This window comes from Diadema antillarum, unplaced genomic scaffold, assembly GCF_040938485.1.
Source record: "Diadema antillarum isolate AM-2024a unplaced genomic scaffold, OU_Dant_1.0 scf00000221, whole genome shotgun sequence".
NCBI lineage: Eukaryota > Metazoa > Echinodermata > Echinoidea > Diadematoida > Diadematidae > Diadema > Diadema antillarum.
Window position 1 is genome coordinate 578,590 of NW_027271110.1, and position 23,042 is coordinate 601,631.

General features: G+C 38.7%; 1 protein-coding gene across 1 annotated transcript in view; it reads right to left on the minus strand.

Moving 5' to 3' along the window:
* Nucleotides 1-1,349: 1,349 nt before the first annotated feature.
* The window catches only part of LOC139724568 (transient receptor potential cation channel subfamily A member 1-like), a 43,865-nt gene continuing 22,172 nt past the window's right edge, over nt 1,350-23,042 (minus strand). Inside the window, exons 7-27 of the mRNA XM_071635699.1 lie at nt 22,215-22,360; nt 18,725-18,858; nt 18,259-18,307; nt 17,300-17,503; nt 16,685-16,851; nt 16,106-16,270; nt 15,064-15,178; nt 13,577-13,746; nt 13,054-13,135; nt 11,989-12,048; nt 11,396-11,491; nt 11,046-11,116; nt 10,024-10,197; nt 9,421-9,502; nt 8,537-8,715; nt 7,667-7,796; nt 6,942-7,139; nt 6,258-6,437; nt 5,251-5,369; nt 4,347-4,481; nt 1,350-1,566 (exon numbers count right to left, since the gene is read on the minus strand). Coding sequence (XP_071491800.1) covers nt 1,350-1,566; nt 4,347-4,481; nt 5,251-5,369; nt 6,258-6,437; nt 6,942-7,139; nt 7,667-7,796; nt 8,537-8,715; nt 9,421-9,502; nt 10,024-10,197; nt 11,046-11,116; nt 11,396-11,491; nt 11,989-12,048; nt 13,054-13,135; nt 13,577-13,746; nt 15,064-15,178; nt 16,106-16,270; nt 16,685-16,851; nt 17,300-17,503; nt 18,259-18,307; nt 18,725-18,858; nt 22,215-22,360 — 2,873 coding nt within the window. The remainder of the gene's footprint in view (nt 1,567-4,346; nt 4,482-5,250; nt 5,370-6,257; nt 6,438-6,941; nt 7,140-7,666; nt 7,797-8,536; nt 8,716-9,420; nt 9,503-10,023; nt 10,198-11,045; nt 11,117-11,395; nt 11,492-11,988; nt 12,049-13,053; nt 13,136-13,576; nt 13,747-15,063; nt 15,179-16,105; nt 16,271-16,684; nt 16,852-17,299; nt 17,504-18,258; nt 18,308-18,724; nt 18,859-22,214; nt 22,361-23,042) is intronic.

The following is a 23,042-nucleotide window of genomic DNA, read 5'->3' on the forward strand; positions in this document are numbered from 1 at the left end:
CTGTATATTGATGTTTTCTGTGATATTAATGAAATAAATTTTCGCATAATATTTATGTATGAAATCAAGTTGAAGAAAATGAAAATCAAACGGAAAAGAACAAATAAACATAAGTTACGTTGGCAAATGAAATAGTCGACAAGACTAGCAAGATTTCTTTGGTAGTCCCCATTTTTTCGTTTCCCAGGAGGTATTCACCAATATAAACATATCTATTGTGTGTGTGTGTGTGTGTTTTGTTTTGTTTTGTTTTGTTTTGTTTTTTTTTTGTGGGGGGGGGGGGAGTACAAATCTTACTTCTCGTTTACTTTAAGAAAGTTCAGGCCTACAACATCTAAGTTTATTAAAACGAGCCAAGCGGTGAACCAAACTCTCCACGACAGTTGGCAGAAATGTCATAGATGTCTCTTCTTTCTTTACACAGCTACGTTTTCGCATTGTTGGCACTGCAATCTGACTACTACAGTTTTCACATTGCAATAACGACAGGTCATTCTCCAATAAGTGTAAGGAAATTGAAATGGACATTACAAGAAGAGATATCTCATCCTGTGGGGCGAAGGAGAGAGTATTGGCTTCCGTGACTGAATCCAATTCCGTTATCTAAGTCTATCCTCGGGGATATGAATAGAACCATACTTTTGATCTGATCGTTTCTGCGTAGATTTCAGAAATATCAATCCGTGAAAAGTCTTTTTTCTGATTAGAAATCCGCAATTTAAGGAAAAATGTTGCGTTTAAAATCAAATATTGCTTTACAAAAGCGTTCAAGTACTAATATTGCTTGCATAAGTACACAAGGTATTTGCAATTGAAATTATTAATGACATGTCCCTCTTATATATAAGACAACGGGTCTAGGGCAATTACCCCCTGGGCAGTTACCCCGGACCCTTCTCCCTGGTCCTAATCCTAACCCTGAACACAATCCTAACCTTAACCCAAACTTCTAACCATAAACCTAACCCTAACCCTAATCGTTACTCTAACCTAACCACTTAGCAGTATTTTGCGGGGGGGGGGGGGGGGGGAGGGTAATTGCCCTGATACGAAGACGACGGATAACATCCTTACGTTGATAATAATGATGATCATAATGTGGAGTTCAAGTTTATAAACGGACTGTTCGGAAGTAATGAAAAGTGATATTGGTATGCATCGTCGAATTATGAGGTTTCAGAGTGCAAGCAAGCTTAGGTTGAGCTCGCAAGCAAACTCTGGATTGCAGAATGCAAAATAGCGCGTGTATTTACTAAGGAGATGTCAGGTGAGAACCAGAGATACGAAATTATATTAATGATGTTGAAGACTAACGGTGCCTACTACTCTCCTCTCTGCCAGCCGGTCCCTCAGCAAGACGGTTCGGGGACCACGGGGCTGCTTCTCGTTGAACCTTGCAGACTCGGGGAACTCAAGCCGGTGACGATGGGACTCCGACGACCAACGGATCCCGGTCGGCTACTGTTGCCGCTGCCCGGTCGCGTCTGACCCTGAGACGGTGAGCAGATCGCCTGACGGTTCCGGGCCAGTCGCACAGCTTGACTCAAGTTCATCCGCATGCTTGACCTGTGGAGGTGTGTCGTAAGATTGACATATTTATTTATAAAACCATTATTTTGAACTTTTGACAACTTTATACTCTTTCATTGATATTGCCAACCCAAAACTGCCTGGAGATATAACATAATAGCAGGGCTCAAAATTAGCGGAGGCCCTGTGGTCCAAGGCCACTAGAAAAATGATGTCGGGCCACCAAATTTCTAAAAAGGTTATCTTATGGTTACTTGATGGGGCACTTAAGATTCGAAATGGATCGATTCAGTCTTCCGTTTCCCGGCTGGAAAGGACACAGTGTCCCACAGTGTGTTTACAATGTGTTCACATAGTCGACTATGTGAGTTTATCATCTATGTGAATTCAGCAGTTTGAAGACAATTTCACACTGTCGAGACTGTAGTGCGGCTTTTCACAGAGTGTCCACGTGGTGATGTCTGTTTCGCAATGTGTTTACAATGTGTTCACACTGTACGTCACATTGTCAGGCAGCTGGTAACAAAAAAGGGCCAAGATTCGGAATAGTGTTCCTCCGAGTCTGGTGATGAGAAATAAGGTAACTTTTCAAGCCTTTGGTTGCGCATTGGTGGATTTATTCACTGTTTTGTTTTAGCTTTTTTTTTGGCGAAATACGCACCCAGGAAAATACATCGTGCTAATGAAAGAGAGAGTGAAGGAGGGAGGGAGAGAGAGTGAGGGAGAGAGGGAGGGAGAGAGGGAGGGACGGAAACAGAAATTTGATAGGGAGCAGTTTCCAATTTCTGTATTTCCAATTTCCAATTTCCATCCATTTCCGAACGTCAGGCATTATGTGTATACTTCTACCCCTCTCTTTCCCTTTTCTCCGTATATGATGCTAGAATCTCTTGATATGCCATGCTGATACGTTTTCATATCAAAACACATCGACAGCATGCCTATTATAGCTCCAATTTTCCAAAGCAGTACAATGAGCAGGAAGTAGGGCAAACCTCAGCAATGTAACCCAGAACTCGACCGGACATGATACATCAAAGTGGTAACACTCATCCCACTTTCACTGCAAAAAAAAAAAAAAAAAAAAAAAGGCAGAAATTACTCCATAAAGCTTTGATGAAAACACCACCCTATGTTAAAATTGACTTTAAATAAAAATAAATATTGAAAGCGAATGGGAAAGCCGGGAAAGGTTTGTTGAAATCCAGATGAAAAATTGAAGGAAATTGCGGAAATATATGCAACAGGCATTTTTTTTCACTTTTTACTTTATACAGTTATGAGCTAGAAACCCCTTTCTCCTTAAAGTCACCATTAAGTAATCATCGCTAAATCCTTCCTCCTCCAGAACAAGCTGGGCCATGTTGGTAGCATAAGGCTTGCGTTTAAAATGCAAAGTTTCTAGCAACGGAGCCCTGCAAAAGATGAGTTATAATTTTGTCAATTTGTGCGCATAAGTGGGAGGTTACATGAATTGCCACCATAGTTATTGTTATGTGTAATTGTTCACCAAAGTACGTTAAGGAATATAAACTTCCATGACATTTTTTTTTTTTCAATAATATATTATGATGAGCTGGTCGCTGACGGATTTCGTAGTACATCGGCCTCGCTTTCACTTGACAGTCGAATTGAATGGATGTGCATGGGGCTTTCCTTCAACCAAACCAAGACATTAAGCGAAGAGCAAAGCACACAAAAGCAAGCCAAGAACCCCAAACGATCAAACCAGCATCCCTCACACTTTGCTTTCAAGCAACTTGTGCAAAGATAGATTCTTACCTGCATCGGTAAAAACGGCTTCTTTCTATATTATGTGACATTTAGTTTAAAAAGTAATCTTGTTATCAACACTACCGTGAGATATGATCATACGTTGCATGCAGTCGTTAACCCATTGTTATGAAATTGATTAATCTCTTAACACAAATGATGTAAGCACAATCAACTTCCCAACTGGCTTTTCAGAATCCCCAGATGTAACATCAATCTTTTAGATCTTTGAAAATTAAAAATATTCCCTTGATACTGTAATTTCACGTAAACTACAACATGAAAAAGAAAGGCAAAAAACCCTACTCCAATATTTCCATGTTATTGTCAAATTTTTTACAAAAACAAATTTCATGATGTCAAGGCTGCTAAATTTGCAGGCATAAAGGTTTCAAAGAACCTTAAAGAATTCAATTTTTATGAAGTACTTGACGGCTGACACAGCAGAATGAAAATTCCCGTCTCTATCACATAGGAACATGATGTGGTAACAAACATTTTTGGAAATATGTGAGTACAACTTTCTTTCAATTTAGTTTCGATTTGATAAAACATCTTTAATAAAATTCTGTTAATTTGATATTGCTTTTTCAATAAAGTCTTTTTATGGCATGATATCTTGAAAATACATAAAGGATCGAGAAATTATGCTCTTGTCAAGTGATGAAAGTTTACTGTTACTTTATACCCCATGAGGTGAGGTGAAGACCCGAAGATTCCCATAAGAGTGCAGGTGACCCGAACCCTAACCCTCCCACTCTTTCGGGTCTTTAAAAATGATAAAATAATACCCAAATAATCGATAAAAAAAAAGAAATCATAACAGCCACGACTTTTCAAAGATTCTATCCTTAGATTCTACCACCTTCCCATTGACCCCGGCACGCTGCCCCCCCCCCCCCCCCCCTCAAAAAAGAAAGAAAGAAAAAAAGGTTGCGTGGTCCCTGCTTCGGGAAACAACCTGGTCATGAAACCCTACATTCTAAACATCTTGATAGGAGTGGAGACGAAGGTATCTTCAGGGGTAACGATGAAGCTCGTACCTTGGTCGGCAAGTGGAGAGGTCTGTGCACACACCCTCGTCTCTTTCGTCCGCCTCGGATCGTATCTCCATCTTCTGCACCACGAGACGCAGAAGGTCGTACTGTTTCTCCATCAGACCAGACATATCCTTCAGTCTGTCAAAGGGGAGAGGGAGGGGCGATGGAGACAATTAGGTTAAAGTGTATTGGGATATGCATATGTGTGTGCTTTTATGCAGGGCTCGATATCAGCTGTGGCTCGGTGGCCCGGGGCCACTTAAAGATTGATGTCGGGCCACCAAATTTCCAAAATGCTATGCAGGTGGCCCAAATCGACAGCTAAAATTCAAATGAATTTCATATGTGCTTTTATGTCGGGCCACTACATTGCTTTTTTCTTACTACCAAAAAATGTCAAATTCAAAGAGTTTAACTTGAACCAGCAACAAAGGATTAAAGTTACTGTTGAACCCTTGTGTTTTGTGTGTGATTGTGTGCGTATGCATGCGTATACAAATTTGTATAGACGCTTTGGTATAATGGAATAAGACAGAAAAATTAATTTCTGCATGGGTCAATGGCATTTTCAATACCCAGTGCCCTCATTTACCATAAACTCTACATTTTCATAACAAAACATAAGCTGTTTTTCGTTTTAAGTCATACGAGATAACTGATTGTTCTATTTTTACAACATTAGAAAGAGTACGTAATATTTATGCCAAAGAGATCTACACTGTCTACGAAAGATTAATCGGGGCAATCACCACTGTAAGGCTGCTACATCCCCACCACCAACCCCCCACCCCATCGATCTTTCCTCTTGACGCTGTAGTGTAAGCATCTATTGAAATCTGCGCAAAATTTGTATAATTGGCCATTAGTATGGACTAATTAAAGGAGCTTTAGGGAACACTGGTCTCACCGCTTCTTCAGCTTCCAGACTTCGCCGTGCATCTGTCTTGGATCAAACTCGCCCTCTGTCGACCGAGTAGAGATAGCCTCACCCGACGAATTGAATCTCATTGCCGTGTGAATCATGCTCTGAAACGAATGAGCACGCATACATTGAATGTTCACGAACATGCATAACGGTCGAATCACTCTGTATGCATTCTCATCCGAAGGTTCAAACAAGAAATGAAAGAGAGATCTATGCATCGTTTCATGAAAGTTGTCAGCCCTTGACAACTTCAGTGAAATCCTTGGTTATGGTTGGCTGAGAAGCTCTGCTCACTGACTGTTACTATGGTAATTGTCAGAGGCTGACAACTTTTTAGGGCTGACAACTCTCGTCAAACGGTGCCGACTCCATTGCACCGGGCTCCCTAAATATATATCTTTTGGGATACACTTTCTGTTCACATTTCGTTATTCCGAAGGTTCGTAATTCCGAAGGTGTGTTAATCCGAAATAAAATGAGGTTAGTATTACAGAAGGTTCGTCGGTACGTGCGCTTTCTTTTCATTTGGGATTGAAAAACCGTCGGAATAAGGAACCTTTCTTGTGTATTTATTTGTTTTCGTTTTCGGTTTAACCAACATCTAGGTACACTGAATTTGTGTGTTGCGGAACAAGGAACCTTCGGGATGACACACCTTTAATTAGGTTAACGAACCTGTAAAATATTGAAACAAACATTACCCATCTATTTTAAAGTCAGGAGCTTTCGGCGTCATTTCCCCAGCCCTTGCTTCATAGGCATTTCACTTTACATTGTCAAAATTGCTACCATTCTATATAAAAAAGGGAAAGGGGTTTATGTACCATCCAATCTGATGTCGACTGATACACTTTCAGACTAAGACTTTGTCTTGATAGAGAAAAATACCTCAACAGACCAACGGCAACGGTAATAAACAGAAATGAAACAAAACAATAAAACAATAAAATAAGAAATCTAGAAGTTACTTAAAGGATTCTTAGTCTCACCTTCCAGCAGAATTTGCCAATCCTGTTGGGGAACACGACGATGCAGTCCTTGTCGACTCGCTCAATGATGCTCATCGGTAGTCTCTTCTCCAGACCCGTGTACTGGTCGACTTGCATGGCCAGTCGTTTCAACTGTGCGTCGCGTTGGACCGCCGCGATGTCTCCCACGGCCAAACCGATCTGTTGGAGTGCAAAACCATGCAAACCTCGTTGTTAGATCTATAATATTTCAAACGACTGGTTATGGCGTCTCTAATGAATACCCTTGTACTACAAGAAGCCAAAGATCGCCAAAGTTCGCTCACTGTTCACGCGCAAAACACAAAACACAAAACACAACACTACAAAACAAAACAACAACAACAAATAACCACAAAAACAAACCAACAAAAACACCAACAACCAAATGAAACAGATAAATCTCATCTTGAAATGATAAGCAAGCTATGTACATTGGCCTACAAAAATGTATAAAAAGAGAGACATTATTCAAAAACTGTTCACAATGCGAAACAAAAGAAAAAGAGAATGCACAATAAAATGAAAAATAAAGAAAGTATGCAAACAGACAGTGAGAGAGGAAGAATGAGAGAGAAAGAGAAAGAGAGAGAGAGAGAGAGAGAGAGGGAGATACTGATGATATATCAATATATTATGCATTTGAAAAGTCGTAGTCGCCCTTACCAGAAGGTTCATCAGTAATATTGGAAGGAGAATGCACATGATCAGAAGAAAGACGATCGATAGTTGCGAATAGTGCATGGTGTACGGTTTCATGTCAAAGAGAGGCGTGACGAAGGAATTGATGTAGTCTAGTTCGCCCATCATCATCGTCATCACACGGACAATCGCCAGGTGAGGCTTGGCGAAGGCATTGTTTGTCTACATCGAAAGAGAATAAACAAATTGGAGCGTTTCCATAGAGCAGTGGTGACTGCGGAAGCCAACCTGAATCTTAAGAAGAGTTCTATTGGATGGTAGGCCTGACCGTACCAAATGACATAAGTTGTGGATTTAAAAAAAGATTACATAACTTTCTACAATTTATGTGGTCTTCAAATGTACCCATTTACAATGCTATGAATTTTCTGAGCTGGTTTGTTTTATTTCAAACTTGAGTTGAATTAGACAATGATACTCAAGTAACACAATAAAAATTTTAATAAGAAGGTCAAGTTGAGACAATGGCGATTTATAGAATTATCCAATCAATAACAAAGCAAGTAGTTATCCAAAATACAGTCTGTGTTAATCAACTGATGTGTCGACAACACTCAACAGAATTGGTAACTTGCAGTTCCATTTATCCATATATTTGTTTGAAGAACTTGTTTACGTACCTATATGTTGTATGTACACTATTTAACCAACACTACGACAAGACTTTGATATAGGAGCATAGAGTATACCTCTTGTTTCATAAGGATGAAGAAAGACATGCCGAAAGCGATGACGAGGATGAGGAACACGAAGACGACCCTAATGAGGGTTTTCAGGATGTGGAGGAACATGACCACGTAGATGCCAGTGGTCCCCAGTCTGGAAGGTAAGCACACATCACCAACAACACATATTTCAATCTGAGGCCGGGGTTAGCATGGTTGAATTGCTGGATATTGATGAGTGTGATGATTGCGGTTATTATTATATCATTATCATTGTTATCATTATCATTATCCATTTTATCACCGTCATCATTATCATGACTAATATCAACGCTTTTGTCATTTCTTTGAGTATCTTTTATATATGATTATTTCTATTTAGGGCCTACCTGAAGAGTTTAAATTCTAAAAGCGACACAGACACATCCATTCTTATCAACTCGACATGAGATTGAAAATGCTGAAAAGCAAAGAAAACAATTGCGGTGTGAAATTATAATCTTAGCAATATCTTCAAAAATGTGGTTTTGTGTGTGTGTGTATGTGTGTAATGGATGCAGTGTTATTGAAAAGATTAGATGTTCCTTTGAAATATGATGATGAGTTTACCTAATAAAGTTTAAATATGGCGTTATCTCTTTTTGCATTTAGATTCTTTAAGGAGATAAACTGCTGATGTAAAGTATAACGGAAACATTAAAACACATAGGGCCTAACATTTTAACACATAACATTTTGGTTAACCATAATCACAATAGTGGTAGCTCTTTCAGCCATGCAGACAACCTGTTTATCTATTTCAGATAACAGTAGGAAAACATAATTTTATGACAGTGGTCTTGATAGAGATCAACGACATTCCTTGTAGTGCGATGAGACCCGTTGCAGACTTACCGTTGTTGGTAGAGAAGGAAGTTAAACCAAGCCAAAAATATCGCCACGGCCCCACATTCCCACTGAAAGTGCGATGAGGGCGTCCCATCGTCTTTCAGGAAAGGCCCCACGTAGAGAAGTGTGCAGATGTACAGCGTCCACTCCAGGTAATTCGTCATGTCTATGAAGTATTTCCATTGCTGCATGCACGAGCAAGGCGCCGCAAAAAAAGAAAAAGATTATTTAGAGATCTATTTCTCTGTCCCTTTGCCTAGACATTACACGTTCTATGGTTTACCTTGTATAACCATCTCACAGCAGATCCAAGTCCAACAATGAAATATCTACTGCGATGTGGATGAAACTTTAAGTCCAGTTTTCTATGAAATTATCATGGACAGACATCAGCATCAACAGGTGCTGCGGATCGAATACTTCCGAATACAGTCACGGTTCTTCAGGCTCGTTTATCAGAATGGTTAACTTTTTATCGAGGAGTTAAATTTTACATACTTGGTTGTCAGTGAGGTGCTTATACTTTCGTTTCTGGTTAAATTGCTGATTCTAAATCTTGGATTCATGAGCTTGTTTTCCAACCTCCCTTCTTTTATGCAGACGTAGTTGCAAAAACAAATGAAACTCACTCTCATTCTACATAGGATATAGAGAACATAGAGAAGACTATTGTAGACAGATCCGGCCTGACAGCAAAATCCGCCATTATCGCAGGTGTCCCATGCGCGCGTGCGTACATGGCGAAAGCGTGTAGCTTTTACGTTGACCGGCTTGCGCCCGCCTCAGTATACTGCATTCAGCATACGCGTGTGTAACTGGGACACCGCAGTTAATGGCGGGTGTTCTGCCTGATTGGATCGGTCTAGATAGTCTGCAAAGCTGTGGCTTACCTGTTGTACTACCTGTACTAATTCTTTCAGGATGTTGAAGGAACAGAAGCAGGTAAGCATTATCGTGCAAATGTACTGGGAGCTGTTTAACTGCAAGAACAATGGAGAAGAGGAGAGTAACATCAAGATGGCGATTGCTCCAAGAAAGAAGTGAATTTCTGCTACAGGAAAGACTCCTTACAATAATTATGTAATTTAAGCTAGCAAATTTGCTTAAGAAATTGGAATACTAAAATTTGATATTCAGCATGTTTAAACATTTTTATATGGTTCTCTATTCTTCATTAATTCCGTAGAACACACATGGTATGTTTGTATTTAGCAATGTAATGTTTTATAATAACGGATGATCTCTATTACATCCTGTGCGTTTGCCAGGAACCCTTAGCAAAATCACCCATTGTGTACTTTTGACTATAGGTCAAATTCATGGTTATATGATATAAAACCAGAATAACAGCCAGATACTTTTGTATCTCCAATTCCATGCTAGGAGCCTATGTGTTACGAACGACAATCTACTCTTCGACCCCCTCCGGACCTCCACCATCCCCCCCCCCCCCTCCACACACACACTCAATAAAGTGCTGTAAGACATTAGACACAGCACTTACATTCTTGGACATGTGGGGGTCTGTCGTCCAGTCCTTTTCACCCATGTCCGTGTTGTTGACAACTGGGGTGGGGTCGGTCGAGCACACGAATGACGTCAGCATGGCGAGAAAGAAGAGGTAGATTCCAATGAACATCGTGTGACAGGCGGCGCCATATGATTTCCTGCATTAAGTGAGAAAATAGTGGTCAGGAATGAAGATAGTAGAGCGCGCCGATGATGCTCTATGTAGATAAAGAGTGGACATCTTAGAGACTTACGGAAAGAACATTGACAAGTCACACCGCGCTCCAGATGCGCGGGAAATTGTCTATACCGTCAGTGACCATTAACTTAGTGGGCTTGATGAAACTCAGAAAATACCCAGATTGCAATTTTAATCCTGGCACTGAAACCCCACTTTGCGGCCAATGGTTCAGTGGTCTCTCCTGGCGTACATCGCTCATCATATACAATGTAGGCCTAGGTCATACAACTTCACTGAAACTTCAGAAACTCCTGATATATCTGCAATAATGCTGCTTCTCTTTTTCTCTCTCCTCACTGCCTCAGCCAGTCTCTGTCTTACAACGTTTGACAATGTTTTATCTATCCTTCTCTTCAATATATACACGAACACACAAACACACACACACACACACACACACACACACATTTTTTTTGTTTTATGATATTCTTTATTTGAGTTTCATTCAAATATCAAATCCATATTAACAATAAAATTAATATTACCACCAACAACACAAAAGCAGCTGTATTCTTCCTTCTTGTGCTGCTAAATCATTTTTCAAGCATATAGTACGATATATTTGGGTCTTTTTACCAAATCATACCCTGCTTTTATAAGAGAAATGACATGAAATTTATAAGAGAAATGACACACACACACACACACACACACACACACACAGAGAAGGGCTACAGAAATTTTATTTAATTCCCAGTTATTGCTAGGTATATTTGTACGCTTTAAGTGATTTCTTCTCGAAATATGATAAGCAGATAAACTCACCATTTCATGTCGAGATACTTGATAGACAGCGGATGAGAAAGAAGCTCAACTCGATTGTACTTCACCATTGACTGCAAAACAACAACAGAAAATCTTTTTTTTTCTTTGAGGAACTTACGTTGAACTTCGAACCTGAACTAATTTTGTCTTATTTTACATTTCATTTAAATTCAAGAATGAAATACAAAGTCAATTTCACAAAGTTATTGAGTGAAACTACATTTAAATGTATTCACTGAAATGTACAGCACTTTTTTTTTTTGGTATGACAATAAATGAACCGCTGTTCTTCATTAATGTCCGAAAAAAACAATCATAATCTGTGATCTTACAAGAATCGTTATACTTACATTAAGAGTGCAAAGTGGGCTGACTTTGCACCCTTCCTTCAGGAATTTTCGCCGCAGTTGAACCGGAAGTTGGAGATATTTGAAGTCAAATTTTTGCTGTAAGGGAGAAAAAAAATGGAAACAAACAAATAAGCGCAAATCAACGAATCAGGAACTGATATGACTTCCACGTTACGAGGTATGTAAAGTAAAACACTGACCTAGCTCATCGCATATACGACGTATAGAGACAGGAGATAACTCAGTTCGCGATCGTGATCTTAACGCATATAAGAATATTGTTTTTGTTTTTTTAGATGAGGAAGTATTTTATACTGCGATAACAAAATAAACAAGAATAACATTCATCAAACACAGTCCCTTTTTTTATAGAAAATTTTAAGACATGTCTGTTTACATTGCCAACACCTTAAGTAAGTGCAATGTATATATGTACGTATAAGTATACCACACTGACCCTTCAATCATTTCATGGTAAATAATAAACATCATATAACCATAGAAATTATGGTAATGCTTATGCGGATTGAAAGAAAAAATAAAAAGACAAAACTAAAACATAAATCTAGCTGCCAGGCGGAACATTAACTCACCCAGTAATCAACACTACTCGGGTCCTCGTCCGAATGGGTCTCACAACGATCCAAGACTTTCTGGAGATGAAACGTCGTAACAACGAGAAGATATTGAGACATACATCACCATAAAATCAGTCACATGGGCGTTTAGATTTAGAGTTATTATCTAAAATCTTTTTCAGATATCCTGAAATGGTTACATGGTATAGCAGTGTTCATAATATGACATAAAAGCGCGTTTAAACTTAGCGTTATTGTATAAAATATTTTTCAGATGACCTGTAATGCTTACATGGTATCAGTTTGATAATCTTAATCATCACCATGACATTAATTCATATCGTCTTGCATGATCTCTACAGAAATACAAGTCCAAAGGATATTACCACTACAGGGATGATGGAGTTTGGTTGAGACGGGGCTTCAGGTTTTAAACTTACTTTGTGAGATAATGAGAAACCGCTTATGAAATATGAAATGAAAGTATACAAAGTTTATTTGATGAAAATTGGTTTTGAAATGGTTGAGATATCCAGACACAAATGGTCCTAATAGAAGGTGGGGCGAACGTTTTATTAGGGCATCCTTGTTTTACTTTTTTAAAAGTATCTCAGTCATTCCAAAACCGATTTTAATCAAATAAACTTGAATTCCTCTTAGAATTGTATGCTATGAATATTTCATAAGGGCTTTCAAATTATCTTGCAAAAAGGGTAAAATCTGAATCCCCAATCTCAACCAAAACCATACCATCCCCTTTAACAGAAAAACAATAATGTGACATTAAATTTCTATTTTCTTGTTTTTGAAACTTCAACCTCTCTGAAGGTTATGTGTCGGACTATCAATCGGTTCGGGTTTGAGTTCCCTGGGAGCAGGGCACGTGTTCCTATGAGGATGGCACTGAATCCTCATTCACTATAGCCCTTTGAAAGGGAGTTAAAGCCTTCAGCCTCGTGGTGACTTTCTCGCAAGCATTCATTCGGATTCGTCCCATTTGACCAAATACAGAAAAATATGTTGTTGTTGTTGTTTTTTCACACTCGATCTAAAACAAAGAAATTAAAGAAAGAATCTTACCGCAAAGACGTCGGGCATGTGCTGAATCAGTCTGTCGATGGGATTGTTTTTATTCATGGTACTGACCAAGAGTTCATCCCACCTGGAAGAGAAGAGGTTGGTGTAATAAATCTAGATTACATATCGAAATATCGTGACCGTGATTGTACGATGGCTCGATATCAGGCACATCGGAATGATCGATAATTTTCCCTGTCGATGCCTATTACATTGTATTGCGGGGAGATATATACTGAACGATTATAGTTTTATTTCAAACGCTTTGAACCATAATGATAGAATGATTGAAATACATCATTATGATCAACATGCAGTTATAAGGATCATCGGGGGGGGGGGGGCACATTCAGTAATAAGATGATTTTGATCTCAAAATACTCCAAATCAACTTATTATCCTGGCAAATCGCGTCAGCCAGACGAGTTTCTTGGCAGACCCTTTTGATGAATTGTAAGCAAATTCAGAATTGGGCAAGATGCATTTTGAGCCCTTCCGATAACTATTCTTTGGCTTGAATCCTTACCTTGTGTGTAAAACTATGGCCACGGCCACATCTTTGTTGTGTGTATCGAAGACAATATCCATGATCCCATCTCCACAGCAGTTGGTGAGGTCTAAGGCTGCTCCATGGTCCATGAGATAGGTTACGGCACCAGGCTGGCCTTCTTGAGCGGCGAGTAGGATGGGCGAACACTGATGATGTCACATATATAAACATCAAGTAAGAATTAAAAGGATTTTGGTTGAGACTTAACTTCAGGTTTTTAGCATTTTTTTGGTGAGATAGTGAGAAACCTCTTATGAAATAAGAAAGAGAATGTAATTCCAAGAGGGATTCAATGTTTATTTGATGAAAATTGGTTTTGAAATGGCCGAGATATCCAAAACAGAGCGATCCTAATAAAGTGTGGGACCCACATTTTATTACGATCGCTTTGTTTTACTTTGTTTTTGGATATTTCAGCTATTCCAAACCCGATTTTTATCAAATAAACTTTGAATTCCTCTTAAAATGGTATGCTCTGTTCTATTTCGTAAGTGTTTTCTTGGTATCTCGCAAAAAAGTAAAAGCCCAATTTTCATCTCCACAAATACTGTACTATCCCTTTAATCTCACATCAGCATCTGGGAATCTACTCCCTACAAGCAATGCTTCTATGTAGATTCCTCATATTTCACACGTTAAATTGTCTTAAATGCTGTACTTGACAATTTATCCATGCTTTTGTATTGAAATGTTTATGATTTATTTATTTGCTGAAATGTGGAATATGGAAAAAAAAAGAACAAACAAACATATGGAGCACACGTTAACATAATTATGATTAGAATGAACCATGGCCAGTGGCTCAAGAGGGGGGGGGGGGAATGCAAACTTTTAACTCTTAAAATACCCACAAAAACAAAATGAATGTGAAACCAAAAAAAAAGCCAGTGGAGTAAAATTCAGTAAAAAACAAAACGAATATAACACAACCCCTACACAGGAATACCCATTGTACTGCCCGAGGGTTGTTTGTTTGCTTGCTTGTTTATTATTGTTGCTTTTTGTTTGTTTGTTTGTTTGTTTGTTTTTTTTTTTGATGGGGGGTGAGGGGGGAGGGGGTTGACTCTTGACCCTACCACCACCAACGCTCTGCCCACCAGTCGCCATGATAGATGGATCAAGAGAGCTCCTACTAAAACGCACGTAAACAGTCTAGTATGAACTTTATCGCAAGAATCATGGACGGAATGCAACTCCTTACTTCCAATCCCCAACCCACCCCCACTCACGACTTTCATCACTCCACTGCAAGCTATACTGCGTAAACTATTCTTTGGTTGATTTCCGACATACTGGAAAGTTTTATATTTTTCCGTATTAATGCGCTTAGAAACGTCAGTATTAAGCGAGATATAAGTGTTATTATTTATATTTATTATCATTATCACTATTATCATCTTTATCATTATTATTATCATTATTATTTCATGTATTCCAAATCAAAATTAATATTGGATACATACACCAGTGTCGTCTTTCTGGTCCAGTAGATGGCCGTGGGTGGATAGTAGGATATCCATTGTCTCCCGGTATCCGGCCATCGCCGCAAGATGGAACGGTGTACGGCCTTTGTAATCCCTGAGGAGTAAAAGGTAACCGGATATCGGTAGATAGTTACTGAATGGGTCTGTACACGCGATTGGAATAATGATTCGGGGAAATGAAATTGTAAATACATGTGCAAAATTCTCTAAAGTCAGGAATTTGCTTTCGGTCTCGTGATGGCAAATGGCTACTTGCATACTTCTATCTTTCTACTGCTAATTATATCTAGCATTTTTTTCTTTTTAAGGAAGTTATGAAAATGTAAAGTTTCTCTAAAACCTTTCACGAAACAGTTCTTGAACAGTCAATAAGAATATGCAATTAGTGAATTGATGGTGCCATTCCTTAACAATTTGCCATACAGTTTGTACATGAAATGTAGAAATTTCTATTGTTTTTTTTTGAATTCAGAGTCAATGATATTGTGACCTAGTCTCAAAACAAATGGTGAAATATCTTACTGATCATTGTTTTGAAGATATCTAACCAGATATAACATGTTTATTTATTTATTTTTTTTTTGGGGGGGGGGGGGGAGGGGGGGGGGGGGTGGCGGCAGAAAATCAATTTTCGTTACTCTAAGGTACACGATCAACGGGAAATTGTGAGGTGATGACATCACCGTCTCACTCGTTGATATATTCATATCACTGTCCGAGAATTGTTTTGCAAAAAATATTGAAACCTTACAATTCGTTACATTCATGATTATATCCGATTTCAATCAGATCTTTACTGTTGTACTCATTAAAATATTAATGTCACACTTTCTTTGGACAACTTTTGAATTCTCTCATCAAGAGAACATAGTATTGATATCGGTTTCGACGTTGAATATTATAGGGGGACACTTTCAAATCAGGATCAAGGATGATGCAACTTTGCCTTATTACGGATCGACGTGTAGAGGCTATAACATCAAATATCAAGACAAAGGAAGAGAAATATCAAGGATCTAACTTGTGCAGGAGCGCTCCTCGAAGCAGTAGCAGCTGCACCACCTTCTGATGGCCGTTCCGGGCGGCAATGTGAAGGGCAGTCATACCCTCACCGTCTGTGTCGTTGATGATGTTCGGCCCGATTTTGCTATCAAGGAGCCGCTTGCACGAATTCAGACGGCCGTACCTATTATTTGAAACAAGGACAAACACTAAGCAGCTGGCTGCAGACAAAATATCTTTCTCATGTATGTTTATTGATACTTAACTGTAAAATGTCGTCCTTTTTATGACAGTGGAAAAAAAATAACAACTTAAACTTCTGTTAAGTACCAAATCATCCAGTATCGATACCGGTATCATTATTAAGCTTATTATCACTATCACCATGATAATCTAGAATCATGGCGTTGTTATTGCTTATAATGTACAACAAGACTGATTCTCTTGCAGTTATATTCAAAACTTGGTTTCGATCAGGACAAGATTGACTCTCCTACGAAGAGAATAATTTGTGGATATGTATTTAATTATAATAATATTAAGAACATAATGATGGTGTATGGTAAAATATAAGATAGTGGGAAGAGAGTTAACTCACTTTGCCGCGAAGTGGAGCGGAGACTGCTTTTGTTTGTCCTTCAGGTTGACAGTAGCCCCGAGGTCAATGAGATTCTCCACACACTTGATGTTGCCCCGTTGGGTGGCGTAGTGCATCGGCGTACAGCCGTGCAAGTCTCGCTCGTTCAGCAGATCAGCGAAGGCGTGCTCCTGCCGAAAGAGGGCGCATTATTTCAAAGACTTATGACGTCACACACGTTAAAAACACACACACACACACACACACACACACAAACAAAAAACGACCAAAACCCCTTAACCAAAACAAAATCTAAAAGAAACACATGCATACATTTACAAGCACCATTGCATAGTCAAGAATAATTCTAATGCGTATCCCGGCAATTACCCCCAGAGGGCAATTACCCCCCGGCTAAACACTGGTTAGTGGTAAGGTTAGAGTAAAGATTAGGGTTAGGTTTAGGGTTATGGGTTTGGGTTAGGGCTAGGATTAGGTTCAGGATTAGGATTAGGATTAGGATTAGGATTAGGGCCAGGGGAAGGGTCCGGGGTAATTGCCCAGGGGATAATTGCCCTAGACCATGATGATTTTAAGTTCCCTTCGAGCTGTTCTACCATGACCTTTAACCCTTACCTTGAGGTCACCGTTGACCCTGAGATCCCGGATGTTGCCTCCATGTAATATGACGATGTGGAGGAGGTTTCTCTTCTCCCCGTCCTTTATGTAGAAATCAGCGCCTTTCTGCAGCAGCAGCTGAACGGAGCGCCATCCGCCCCGCGACGCCGCCAGGAGCAGTGGGGTACGCTCCTCGATGTCTGGTACATCCAGCTCAGCTCCCTGAAGTAGATGAGTAGAATTTGAACACAATGAAAAATATATTGTTTGATAACATAATACTTATATAATATTGGATGGCCTTGAGGTTAATACAAGGAAATATTGCACGAGCTATGCACAAATATTGGACGAGTCGAAGACGAGTCCAATATTTTGCTTAGCGAGTCCAATATTTCTTTGTATTAACAGAAAATAGGACATCCAATATCATCATTATTATCCAACAGAGGATTTTAGCAAAGAGTATTTTCACTTTAGAATAGGGCCTACCCTTTCTGTCTCTGAGTGCTGTATAATCTCCTACTGTACTTGATCCTCGAATTAACACATAGCGTATATGCATGCAAATGCAAGCGGCGGCCGACTATCATTATGTATTTGCATATTGCGGGCTATCTAGCGGTAGCGCTGAGCTGATCGATCGTCACCTGCACAAAAAATGCAACTTGTTTTCATCAAACCCTAATTTAATTTCCTGTTATGAAAGTGATATTTTGAAAAATTGTATGAAAAACAATTTTAACTAATTGATATATGAAATTTGTTGGGAATAGAACCAACATGTTTGCTACACGTTTGTGCGTGTGTGTGTGTGTGTGTACATATACCTCACATCAATTACATCACTACCATAGTTCCAAATGTATTATTCATTAACATTATCATTATATACAAACATTATACACTATTATCGCTCTACGTTAGCTGTCATCAACATCACTGATATCAAATGGGGGGGGGGGGGGCATACTTACTTGTTCCAGCAAGTATCTCACCACGTCCACGTGATCAAACATGGCTGCCCTACGATGCGAAACGGAGAGAAGTTCAAATACATACAAGGTCAAGAGCATTGCTCTATAAATCCTTGAAGAACTCAGCTGTGTTACATCGAAGTATTAATGAGGAAGGTAGCATTCTGCTTACGGTGGGCTTAATGTGGGCCTGACGAGTACATTGCTATGTGGGATTCAAATTTAAGACTGAACACAAAGTAGATTTTTATACTTTTACACTACAAAATATTGATAAAAGATGGTATCCGGAATGAAACCAATGAGATGATTTCGGTTGAGATTTGAATTCACAATAACTCTGAAGTAATGAATCAGTAGAAATTTGCATTTTACAAGTGTACATCCCTTCGTCACAAACAGGTTAAGACTGTTGCAGACCTCAGTGCTAGTCTTAGCATCATGCGTTTCTGAACGAGCTCCTTACTTGTGCAGCGGCGTTCTCATCTCGATATCCTGCATAGTGAGCGTATTTGATGTCTTGTAGTTGGACAGCATAATTTCTACGATGCGAAGGGCGCCTTGACCGCAGGCCAGATGGAGAGGTGTGCTCTTGTTATCCTAGAACATTGGTGAAAATGCATTTACGGAAAAATTAACAAGTATTTTAAAGTGGTGTTAACTATCAATATATTCTATCATCTTGACCCTACATCACTACATTATAAGAATGATCATAAAATTTCACTTAAATTTACCCTTACTTCACAATATCTTCATAAGATCTGACAACTTAGATTGTTAAGTAATCTTACAGAATTGTATGAAAAGAGTCTGACGTCATTTTGTTTGGCTGTGTGAAATTTTGTGCATCTTCAATTTGTTATTTTAACACAAATGTGCCTATCTACTGCAAGTAGTTCGTAGAAGTGTTTCTTTTCTTTTCTTTGGTTTATTTTGTTTTGGTGTTCGCGAAGGCGCTCCCCGTATTCCTGCCTGCTAATCAGCTTCCGTGAATAAACTGGCTACGTAACATTTACTCAGGAAATCGTAACCTGGTAACAACGAATGACGTCGTCTTTGATCAATTCAAAACAAGCACCCCCCCCCCAAAAAAAAAAAAAAAAAAATAGGGAGAAGGAGGGGAAAATGCGATGCATTTGCAAAGACATGTCATTGGGACGAGGAATCCTCGTTAAATCCTGAAATATTATGATAGATGTTACTCGATAAAGTTCATTTTGTGGCTGGCCTATGTCCATATCATCTGTAGCAGAAGGTCATAAAATGCCGACTCATCTTCAGCAAGAGGTGTTATGAGGCTGGTAGCCACACTGACACCACCGGATAAGCACCGTCATGCGATGGTCGTATAAAAGAAGGTAGATACTATACTTCCGAATCTGTTCTATCGGAAGGGTAATAATCTTGGCACCATTGCATAATGTCGACTAAGATTTGCTCTGCAATATTTGTCGGCGGCGGAACTCCGTATAACCGTGAGCAAATATTGACATTTCTCGATAAGAAGAAGAAGAAGACAAAAAAAAAGTAGAAGGCGGCGGAGAAGAAGAATTCCAATTAATGAAACCCTCGTTCGACTTGATTAATCATGATTATGGTGTAGTAATTATGGCTACATGATTATTTTTTTTTGTCAGATATTACAGCGTTATGACAAGTGGTAAAATGTTGTCAAGGACTTAAGCTTAATAATAGCATGAAAAATATTTGATTTACATGATAGTACTTCTTGTTAGTATGAATTATCACGTAAAGATCGATTAGCGATTCTTTGCGAATTGTTCTTCTGGCTTCATATCCGCTGTGAAATGTAATATGATGAATTATTTCATCAGATATAACAAGGTATCTGGGTATGAAGGTCAAAGGTTCATTATGAATCACTCATGATTAAAAGCCCCAAACAAGTTTCAGGGTTAATACTACACATGCGAATACATAAACGTTCCGCTGAAGTTATAGTTGAACATTTCTTACCTGTTAAGCGAAACTGATATACGAGTAATGTCTCAAATATTGCACTCAGTTCAAGCAACCACTAGGTAAAATTAAAAATTCCATAAATCTTAGCACAGAATGATAATCATTTAATCGCCAGTAGTGAATTAACAGTTTGGCAAGTCATAATGTCACGGCTCGTGATTGAAATTTTAAACAGTGAGTGAAAAAAAGGAAAGAAATGATAGACAGTTCTTGCAATACAAACATATCAAATCCTTCCACAAATTAATATGACATTGCTTTTAACTTACTTGAGTTGAAACTTGAATAAACGACAAATATCGACAACTCAAATGAAAATGAATTGTAAATTACAAGAAACTGCAAAATGTCTGAAACAATAGCCATGAAATGAACATGAAAATTCACTGCAAACGCTGGGGTAGCAAGCAACTAGAGGATGACCAGAAATATTCAAGAGATTGGAAAAGTGGTTAGAAGTAATGATCATAATATCAGAAATGGAACAAAAATGGAACAAAAAAAAAATCGGGACCTGCAAGGACCAAAATTAATTGCACGTAAGACCTATACAGAACTAAGTCCACATGTTTCACTGAAATATGTTTCATTTTCCAAATGAATAATTCCTTTATTTGTTCCAAAGTAGAAGTCAATGCAACACACAGACACAAAGAGAGAACATATAAAATAACTTTCTTGGGTTGCGCATCTATTAACTCAGGTCCGACTTGTCTTTTAAGATTTCATTTAGCAAGATTTTTACGCAGCAAATTTCATTATAATTAGAAAAGAATATACGTTTCAACTCAGTCTTTATATTGTTTCATATTGCTTATACTGTTCGTAATGGATGTAAACCACTTCAATTTATCATTATCATTTGTCGCAACTGATGTTTATTACGATTACTTTACAACAGGACTGCATTTATAGAAACCACAAATTAATTTCTTTTTTTTTTGGTCCTTTCATCCTTTAAATCGCTGAAGTTATCAGCATCTTAAATCCTTGTAAAATCGTAATGCTCATGGCAAAAAGTAAGTCCTGAGTTCCTGTAAGTTAGAGCATAATTTCTTACATTTTAATTTTATTACATTAATGTAATCATGTTGATTATTAAATTGATTTGTGTGCAAAGACTTTGGAGGAATACCGGTGTGCGCTATTCTAATGGTTAGTCATTTACAGCAAGCAAATATAAATCATCAACGGTAGAGAGTAACGTAGTACAGGAAAGTCACGTGCTCACACAAACATGACAAAATGTTAATGTTACATTTTCGGAGTGAAAAGCCATTCTATATAACCATTCATATATAAAGAATAAAAAGAAAATGTATGAAAGAGCACTGAAGTACAACGATGATTTAGTTCAAAATTTTTGATGTTTTATGGGAAAAGAGTGATGTTGGTAAGAACTGCGAGTATATACAAATTTTTCTTTGAGTTTTCGTTTTGTTCAAACTCATGCCGGAATTGTGATGCGGTACCATCGTAACATTGTCTGATTTACAAATGTGATTTATTTGTTACAGATCATCTAAAATATGAGTACGAATTAAGGTACTGTTACATTTTTTTTTCATTTTCCATCAGAGATGGAATTTTAATAAAGCATCCGCTCGGAGTGGTAGATTTTGTTTTGTTATTTGAAGTCATCCTGAATATAGAGTGGCTTTTCAGTTTATAGTGATGCGCTTCACAGGGAGCAAGGATTAGGGTGCAGAAATTTAGTACAGTGGAGAATTGTCAGGCTTGATTCCTTTAGGCTTTGTATAGTAAAAAGTAAAAAGTGTGATGGGGGGGGGGGGGAATTAGGGGGTAATTGAGTGGGGAAATTGGTTATGCGGGGTGGGGGTGGGGTGTTAGAAGGTGTGCCACGATCTGAGGTGGGGAAAAATGATGTGAGTGAACCGGAAGAAGGCGTGCCACTTTTTGACCACACTGTGTGACAAACACCAATAAATCATCGGGAGGGATCGCTGTACCTGTGGGACATCCAATTTGGCGCCGAATTCCAGGCACACCTGCACGGCCGACTCGCACCCGCCATTCACGGCAGAATGCAGGGCCGTGTTCTCCTCCTTGTCCTTAAAATTCAACAGCTGCCATCGCTCGTAGCCACATTTCTCAGCTAAAAGGCGCAATGTGTCAGCCACATGCATTTGGGGAATAAATGATTCAAAAATAGAAGGGAGAACGGATAACTTAATGCAAAAAAGAAAAAAAAAATGCATGCGTGATTACTTGATGTAATTTCAAGGCAACTGTGACTGCTGTTTACCTGTTGCACGTCGAGACGGCTGCCGTACTGAAGGCAGAGCTCGACAGCCTGTTCGCATCCACCATTTACGGCAGCGTGAAGCGGTGTGCAATACTCTTTGTCCGTATCATGTAGGATGGACGCCCGGGTATACCCCATTGATTCGGCTTGGGAAGGAAATAATTCAGTCATCTCATCGTGATCCCTTGTACAGCCCCACCTATAGACTTCTACGTCCAGCATCAGTGTTCAATTACCCCTTGTGTTCAACCACAATTGATCAATCGGAACCATGATAATACATAATTTGCCAGATATTGTCCAAACATATTCAGCATTACACCAACTAAAAAACAAACAAACAAACAAACAAAAGATTTACGAGCATGAAAGATTATTTTCCTGAAAAAAGTTTACAATTTATCGCACCAATGGCTTTGAGTGCAACTCTTACTACTGTCCATCATTACAGTGTATTTCCATTTGAGTTTGTATGTCGTGTATATAGGATACACAGAAGTCATTGAATTGTTGCATTGAAATCAAATAAATT